General features: G+C 30.3%; 1 protein-coding gene across 1 annotated transcript in view; it reads left to right on the top strand.

The window, feature by feature from the left end:
- LOC107456029 (protein unc-93 homolog A) overlaps positions 1 to 3747 on the top strand; it is a 14915-nt gene extending 11168 nt beyond the window's left edge. Inside the window, exons 3-4 of the mRNA XM_071181405.1 lie at positions 262 to 529; positions 3498 to 3747. Of these exons, the coding sequence (XP_071037506.1) occupies positions 262 to 529; positions 3498 to 3733 (504 nt within the window). The 3' untranslated portion in view covers positions 3734 to 3747. The remainder of the gene's footprint in view (positions 1 to 261; positions 530 to 3497) is intronic.
- Positions 3748 to 9797: the final 6050 nt, after the last annotated feature.

The following is a 9797-nucleotide window of genomic DNA, read 5'->3' on the forward strand; positions in this document are numbered from 1 at the left end:
TATATATATATATATATATATATAAGTATTATGAAATTATGTGTAAACAATTACAAAGAAGAGAAAAAAATAAATTTAAAAATATTCATGCATAATAAAATATTGAGATAAAAATAATAGGAATACGGACGATTTCTTGTGCAATAAAAGCCTCAAAGAACAGAGCCCAATCCAAGGCACACCCTATTCTACACTCTGTTGCTTATTGTTGCAATAAATAAAGTAGTATGAATAAATACATGTTTGTTTATAATTTTCTAGGACTTCATAGGTTGTGCATGGGGAGTTGAGCATGTTTCTTTAGTCATGGTATCTACAGGATGCGCGATATCTCTGTTTTCCTGTTTCTATGGTTTGCTAGAAAAGTACGTAGGTAGATATGTGTTTCTCACAATTGCTGCAGCCGTAACGCTTGCTCTACTCGTTAGAATGCTATATTGGATCCCGGATTCAACTGAGCCGAATATGATGTTTGTTGTTGCTGGTATGTGGGGAGCTGTTATAGGAATTATATGGTGCCAGATAAAAGGTAAGTAAAGGTATCATATATATACTAATGGCCTTGAAAATTGCTACACCAGGAAGAAATGCAAATAACGGAAGAATGATATTTATTGGGAACATACATAATAGTTGAAAGAAAAAGTGATTAAATTTTCAGGATATTTGGATGAATCACCTGTGAAATCAGTACTCAAAACAACCTCCCCTGGCAGCAGTAACAGCAGTTACTCTCCTGGACATCTATTCGAACAGAGATTGGATATTATGGACAGGTACAGCTGTCCACGCAGCATCAATATTATGCCACAATTCATCGACCTTAGTGACTGACTAGAGGTGGTTTGCAAGTCGTTTGGCAACCAATGACCAGACGTTTTCAATTGGAGAGAGATCAGGAGAGCGTGCAGGTTAAGGCAACATGCTGTCGTGCATTGCTCTGCTAAAACGTAGCATTATGGAAGTCTCGAAGATAAGGCAGAGCAACTAGCCTTAACACATCAGAAATGTAACGGCTGCTGTTCAAAGTGCCGGCAAACGCGAACAAAAGGTGATCGAGGCGTGTATCCAATGGCACCCCATACCATAACTACAAGTGATGTGCCAGTATGGCGATGTCGAATGCAAACTGCCAATGGGTGTTCTCCACGATGCAGCCAAACACGTATGCAGCCATCATGATGCTGTATACAGAACCTGGATTCGTTTGAAAAAACGACGACATGCCATTCTTGCCTCCAGGTTCATCGTTGATCACACCATTGGATGCTCTCCTGCCTGTGCTGCAGCGTCAAGGGTAGCCGGAGCCATGGTCACCGTGCTGGCAGTCCATGCAGCTGCAAACGTCGTCAAACTGTTCGTGCTGACATTTGTATCTTTGCAAATGACCCCATTTGTTTACTCAGGGTTCGTGACGTAGCTGTACGATTCCTTAAGGCCTTCTGGATAACATGTCTGTCTTCTCGGGTGCTAGTGATGGGGGTTGCTGAGATCCTGCACGGTGTTCCTTATGACCGTCATGGACCCATCTATTCCTTATTTTGCTAACAGTCATGGGATCTCGATCAGCGCGAACAGCAATACTTCGGTATGATGAATCGCGTTTCTGGAGGGCTGCAATTCGACCTCAATCAAAGTCAGACACGTGCTGGTAGGCATTTCTCCTTCTTACACGAGGCATAACAAAAACTTTTTAACGTAGGAAAATCGGTCAAATTCAATTTTTGTATGAGAAACGTACTGTCAAATCTCAACTTTTATACACATTATAGAGGTGTCGCTACCGCAGCCTGCTTTCGCGACTGCGAGATAAGCTGCGCATAAGATTTGCATACCGCAACATGCTTTTTCCGTTCGTGTTGAGTTGCCTTCCTGGTATATATATATATATATATATATATAAATATAGAATCTCCATTTTTTATATGTATACAATCTCCATTTTTTAGAAAATTTGAAACTCTTTTGCAAGAAAAACTGTTAGTTTTTCTATCTATTTCAGTCTCATACAATTTTAAGTGAAATATACAAAAAATATGCATTATCTTAAGGTTAATTAAAAGTTGAGTATTCGTTTATTATAATTAGGGGATGAGAAAAACTTAAGTATAAATTATTATGATTACGTTAAGAATGAAAAAAAGTAAAAAGTTTACTTAAATTAACTAATTGCAATAAATTATTGGGTTTAAAACTAATTTTTTACTAAAAAATGTGTTTATACGTTTAAAATTATGTTTCGTCTTGACTTAACAAGTCAGACAATCAATGGAGCATAAGTAAGTTTCACATCTGTGTAAAAGTTTTGTCCATACTGTTTCTTTTCTAAATTTTTTTTAAACAAATTACAACGTTAGTTGTCTTTCATCCAATATCAGCGCTTTAATCCACCCACAAGTTATATAGCATATTAAAACATTTTATTGAAAAAATACAAAATATAATAATGAACTGAAAGAAATGACTTAAAATGAAAATCAATTTATTTTTTAAAAATGTTCAACAAATATGAAAATATTTAATAAATTTATGTAATTTCGAAAAAGTTATAAAATAATGATTTTCTTTACCTTTCCCCCCTTGATCCTACATATTTCTACGGTATTCAAAAACACGATGATCTCAAAATTTTATTAAAATCATTTGATATTTTACTTATTATTAAACTTTACTCTATTCTCCTTTATCGGGGATCTAAAATATTTATAAAAAAATATTTTAGGTTTATATTATGTTCTGCATACATAATATTGCTAGTACGTAAGAAATAAAAGTTCTAAACGAGCAACAACAAATTTCTTCTTTCAAATTACTTTAAAATTAGATTCAGCTGTATTTATACATTTTCAAAAAAGTTTAATCTTTTCTCCAGAAATTTCAAAATTGAAGAAAATATTTCCTTTCCATCGAAATTGCGTTATTTATTTTTCCGATATTTCAATTTACGCAGCTAAAAATTTAATAAGAATGTCATTTAATATGACGTTTTTATTCTGCCAAATAAAAATAACAATTTTCTGTTAGGGAAGCTAGTTTGAAAAAAAAGCAAAGATATTTTGAGGTATCAACATTTTTTAAAAATGAAAAGATAACTTTTTTCTTGAGCTTAAGTAGGAATATCATATGCAAATCACCATAATATTATGGAAATATTTTCGAGAAGTCCTGTAAATTTGAAATATAAATTTGTTTAANTATATATATATATATATATATATATCCTTGTTTGATTGCTGGAAATAATAAAAAAGAGTTAAAGATTGATTTTAGTAACAACTCCAAGTTTTATCGGCATTGAAACTTTCGTGGTTACGAGTGATTTGAAAAAAAATTAACCGGTGGTCATGAGTTTTTCGCTTAAATATCTATTAGGGACACCTAAGACATACGCATTTTTTATTTTTGAAAAAAAAATCTAAATAAGCAAGTGTTGAATTTGGTTTTTGCAAAATATCCTGATTAGAAGTTTACGCTTCATTGTATTTTTTGTCTTTCAGCATTTATTGGACTCATTTTTAAAGAAGAAGAAGAAACTGGTTTTGGGTGTTATCAGCTCTATCATGCTTTAGGATGTGCAGTGGCTTACGCATACAACAACTATATATGCACATATGTTAAAATATACATAATGTTAGCAATATCTACCATAGGTTATACTTGTTATTTTTTTGCCGAAAGAAATTATGGTTTTAGTAAAAAGCAGTATTATAAAGCACGCACTTTATTAAAATAACACTTTATAATAACTATGAAGCTGTTGTGTTTTCTACTATGCCCACCACTGTTTTCATATTTTACCAATAATAGAATATGCTTTCTATTGTCTTAAGTTTTAATAAGGACGTTGCTGGTGACTTAGCGTTTTAAAGGGACGAAAATTATATTTTTCAATGAACCATAATGAATTTCTTAAAAGATGAATTATTTTTATGTCTAAAGGATATATATGAAGCTCCTAGTGGAAGAACCGAATAAGTGAAATTGAGTAAATGAGCGGTAAAGTTTATGCGGCCCTTTTGTTTAATTATTTGCGTTTTTAAAAATGTTTGTGAAGGTATAACTTATAAAATTTTTGAGTTTCTTTGTATTTGATTCTATTTCTTTTACATAGAAATATTTTAATGTATTTTTGTGCGTAACGTTCGCCTGTTTTCATGGATGATTTTTAATGTTTTTCATCGAATATAATTTTGTTTGAAAAGATAAAATCAATATACATGTATTTAGGCTTATATTCATAGAATAAAGTTTTAGCAACCTTATTTTAGAACAAACAGGTATAAAATTTTATCTTCCCTTCTTCGTCCGAATTCGTTTTGATTTTGAAAAAGTATTCATTTAATTAGCGCTGCTTGTGGTCTATATATTATACCATTTTGTTACATTTAAAGGTATTTCTGAAATTAATTGAAGCATTTTTATTAGCTTTAATACTGAAAATATCTTGGTATAATTGTGGAAATACAAACTATTTAAAAATTTTCTTTAAAAATAATGCAGAATAACATATTTTAATGTTCAAAAATGCTTATAAAACAGTTTTAGTTTTTTTTTCTATCGTGGTATACTACGTCCTCTCATGATTAGTTAGGCATTTTTCCTGTTCACAATCTAGGTTATAACTTCACTCCGCCGTTGAACATCAATCCACTCTGTGAATGTGTAATTTTTGTTTTAATTTCAGCTTCTTAACCTTGAATCTGAAAGAGAATAAGAGAACAGCTGCCTAAGGAACAAAATCACATTCACCTTCAAGAAAAATTCTCTTAACTGAAACTAATCAGTATTTACTCAAAATGGAGGTAATAACCACGAAATATTCTCGTGGTTAATCCAATGTCAATGGAGCTCTGATATGTTTATACTCAAGTATAATTTGCACCAGCACCGCAATCTCACCTTACAGGAATCAAAATAAAGTTTACTATTAATCTATGTGTTTCGTTCATACGTAGATGTAATCTGTCTTCGCTGAGCTATGGAGATTTTTATGGAAAAGTGGCCATTAGTTTAGTCAAACATATAAGTTTGGATTTAACACTTAATATACTAATTGAGCTCAGACATATTAAAGAGTGTTGATGAACCCATTCTTATTTACAATTCAAAAATAATTATCAGAAAAATTAAAAAAATTTTGGTAATAAGTATTAACGATATCATTTAATTGGCACTGTTTTAATATATACTACTGTGTGTATCATGATACCTATTACGAGTGCTGGGGAAATAGATTTTTTACTGCCTACCGAATGGTATAAATACCGCAGAAAATTGCTGATTGTGGTATTTTTTGACTGTCAGGAGTTGGTTTCGAGCGATATAATTATGCCGTATTATTGTATCCGCATTTTTAATTTTGTGCATGGTTTTGCAATGTTGATCATTACTGAATTTTTGATTATTTAGTTTCATATCAAAAGGAAAAAAAAATTATTCAGTTTGTAAAAAAGATAATAAACTGAAAATGTTGAAAAGTATTTTAAATAAACAGCAGCACGTGGCCATGTAGACCTCGTCCCTTGCTGTGTGTTTCCTGAGAAGTGAAGATATTCATTGAAGGGATTTTCTACTCTGATCTCCAGATCTGAGTCGAATAGCAATTGCAATTCAACAAGAATTACAATTGCAATTCTGAATATAGGACTAATATTACTATGAACATGTTTGGCGAACTAATATTATGATAAGAGAAACTTTTAATCATGCTACAAATCATTTAACTGAATTGGTACTTACAACATAATTTCAATATCATTTTGTTATTTTCTACCTTTTCAGTTGGATTTACACTGTTATATTCATCAAAAACCGATTTTGAATTTTAGTTGTTCATAAGAAAATTGTTAAGTTGAACAAGTTAAAAAAAAATAATTAATTTAAGTTAAATAAGAAATAGCACCAGAACTTACATAATATTTTATTTACATTCTAGCAAAAAAAGAATCTCCTTAAAAGAAATCTAAAATCTTTAGAAAAATTTTCGCTAAAATTTATTTTGTCATTTAAACAAAGGAGGCAAAGTAAAATATATTTTAGGATTCTGCATTTATTTTTGAGATTCAACGACAGTGTAAATCCTGTTATAGGATAAAGAATTACTTGAAAATTAAATTTAGATGGAATTAGATGACATCTTCGTCTAAGTAAGTGCTAGAGTTTCCGAAAACTAAGAAGAGGAAACAGAATTAATTTACTCGGACCGTGAAGAATAGTAATGGGATAATAGTCGCAACCATTGTGCGAAATTTGATAGGAACATGAGAATTATTCCAGGGGTCTTTTTTCGTCTCTTTGCTTCGGTGCAGGGCTTTTAGGATTACAATTCAAGCAAGTGCTTTATTTAAAATAACCGAGGAATTATTTATACTTGAAAGCAAAATAATCTTTTTTGGCTTGTTTCAAATTTTAGTTTGGGTTTCTTTGTAAATAATATGGTAAACCCTTGCATGCTTAAGGGAAAAAAAGTTTAAAAAGTTTTCCTGGCAGCATTATTTTTTCAATATTTCTGTTAGTTTTAGTCATACACTGTTAGAATTTTTAATCTAACATTATGGTCAAGAACGGAGGAAATATTGTGATATAAAAACTGTTCTTCGAATCTCTGTACTTCCTGTCTTGAGATTGGTAGATTAGCCCTTTCAGCTATTGTAACATTTAGTAACCGGATGCAGGGAAATAGGTGGCTTCAATAGGTGGACCTAGTTGGTGAGTTAAAATTCTGCTTGTTTATCCGTATTAGGTGAAAGCAGTTAATAAACGGTTTTGATCACAGTTAACGGTTTGAATACCATCTTATTTAAGAATTTTGGTTGTTTTGTTTGAAAATGGTAAAATAAAAATTAAATAAATTGTTATTAAACCGTTTTATCGAAGAAATTTCTAACAGTGTACTATCCAATAGTTTATAACAATTGTTTTTGAAAAGGTATTTGCTTTTTAATTCTTATAATTCTTATTTTTATATTATATTTTTCATCCACGTGAGCAAAAAACGGACATGGGTTAAGGTACTGAGTGATCATTGAGACGGAATATGATTCTTTCTCCGTTGGTGCCTTTATGCCCACCTGGCTTCAGAAGAATGGGTACAAGCTTGATTGGAAGTTTGTGCTGTGACACGCAATTCTTGTTCAATATTTTGTTTTGTTTTGTTTTAATAAAAATAAAATGTGTGGATTCAAATTACGTACGAAGTATGATTTTGTTCTGATTTATTTTACTGGTGCAGCAGCCACACAAAATTGAATACATCTCAGATAAAATCTAACTTGCATCTCATATTCTTGCAGAATATCAATCAAATGATTTTGAGATTTGTTAACATTTTCATTCTTTACCAGTTGCAGAAAGCAACATTAAAGGTTTAAGAACACTCTTTCATTTAGACTGTTTGGCCTGCAAGGTATTCAATCTATAGAAAAAATCCCTTTCTATATTTTCTTTTTTTATCTTTATAGTTTTTCAGAAATGATATAACCTTTTGTTCTAATAACTTTTTTGAAAATCCATATTCTATAATATTATGCGGCATGAAAAAGATCCCTGGAGTGCCGTATTGGCTCTTGACATTTCCGGCAAAATTAAATTCCTATAGCACTTTAGCCTCCAAATAGAGTCTCGATGCTGCCATCTAGTGTGGCAGAAACTAAACGTCCAAATTAACATGGCCAACGGTATCTCACCCATTGTGGTGTTCCTGAAAGAGTGGATACCACATCTGGAGAACGCACTAGGTCTGCTCATCGAGAAGACCGATTGTGCTGCTCATAGGAAATAAAAAAAAATATTATGTGGAAAATCTTGGAACTTAAAAACTTCTTAAATACCCATTGGCCATAAAAAATTCAAATTGGTTCCAAATGATCAGAGTGAAGAAGACCGTATTTATATAGGAAAATGGAATTAAAAAAATTGACACATTTAAAAACAATGGATATTCCTCAGGGTAAAAGTTGAAACTTTTATACTACTACTGGAATGATTGACAATTTTCTGTTGTTTCTTTAAATATTTGCTTGAAAAAATAAAATTTTTTAAATATAAACAGATTTTCTTGTGTAAATATTAGGGTATTAAAAAGACAATGCTTTTTTTCCAAAATGAGGCAAAATGCAAAACAAACGTTAAAATGTTAAAATGACTGGATTGCTGTAATAAGTTAACTACTGATTGGATGTTTAATTTATTGCTTTATTTTACTAGTTCTATTAAATTTACGAAATTCCCTTTAATCGTTTGGCTGTTAGTTTTATTTCAATTTTATTAAATGTTTGGATATTTATTCATCAAAGCATGTAGAGTGTTAATAAAGAAAAATTATGTTGATTTCATGGGTATATATGCTGAGTTTCTAATCTAATGTTAGAGCATTAAAAAAAAAGAACCATTCTTTTCCAAACTGTAGTAAAATGACACTTTCCGACCAAATATCAAGAGTGCTTAACTGTGGAAATAAGCTTAACTACTAATTGGACGATGAATTTATCGTTTGTTTTTATTGCTTTTCAAACTGCATTTATTGTTTGAATTTATCGTTGTTTTTATTGCTATGAAAAAGTATGCATTTTTTTCTTAGAAATTCTTAATTTTAGGCACTTTGTTTATAAAAATAACAGTTTGAATACCATCTTATTTATGGCTATTTGACTATTTTGTTTGAAAATGGTAAGATCAAAATTAAATAAATTGTTATTTAATCATTTTTTCTTAGAACCTTTTAATTTTTAGCACTTAGTTTGGAAAAAAAACGAAGAAACTAAAACACCGCTTCTTTCACCGTGATTCGTACAATCCAAAGTTTGCTTAAAGAGCATATGTCAATGTATATAATGCTGATATAAATAACATAATTTAGAACTAAAAAGGTCAAATGTTGTATACACAGTCTAGGCTTTGTGTATATAGACGGTATTTCCTGCATTGCCGGTAGCTTATTAATGATTAAGCTATTAAATTTTTTCTTTTAAATAATATTACTTGAAAAAAATCGTCTGATGCTTGACGATAGGTGTTATTACTAACAAGGCTTTGTTTTAAAATAAGACGAAGCATTATTAATGTTTTCAAGACAGTGTTTTTTTATCTAGTTTGCTCATTATTTATCACATTTAAATTTCATGCGTAAATGTACACTCTTATGCAATTGGGCTGCAGACGTACTGTTTTCTTTACTTTATTTATAATTTACAAATAAAAAAGAAAAGCAAATATCCTTTGAGAGATAGAAACTACATAAGTTATTGATAAAATGTAAAACTTTAAAGTTAATTTGCTGAAAATTGAATTAAGTATTCCACTCAGAAGAACGAAATTAGATTTCTTGAAGATTATTGTAAGCAATTTTCAACCCAAGTGTTTTCCAAATTATTTCTTTATACATGTGTTTAAATTTTTTTCAATTTGCAAATTCCAGTTTCAAATTTTGTCATTTTTTATTATGGATATTGGTTTTCTATTAATAAAACCAGTCAAATATCATGCTGTGTTCAACAGATGTTCAAACAAATTTAGCTAAAAAATAATCATGTTTTCTTAATAATGAGCTGAAAGGAACATTTGTGCATCGTTTTTAATATTATTAAAAATGGAAATTCATTTTATCGAAAAACAACTGTTGATTGGTAGAATAAAAATAGCAAGTTTTATTTTCTTCTTTTATCTTTTTATCATTTTTATATTTACTTGATAGTTTTCAAATCGCACCATAATGGACTATATTAGCTTTTTAGAAAAATTTATAATTTTGTGGAACAGTTTAGGGACCAAGTTAAGTTCCCAAAGGTATTTCTTTTAGA

The sequence above is a fragment of the Parasteatoda tepidariorum genome, chromosome 5 (genome assembly GCF_043381705.1).
Source record: "Parasteatoda tepidariorum isolate YZ-2023 chromosome 5, CAS_Ptep_4.0, whole genome shotgun sequence".
In the NCBI taxonomy this organism is placed as follows: Eukaryota; Metazoa; Arthropoda; class Arachnida; order Araneae; family Theridiidae; genus Parasteatoda; species Parasteatoda tepidariorum.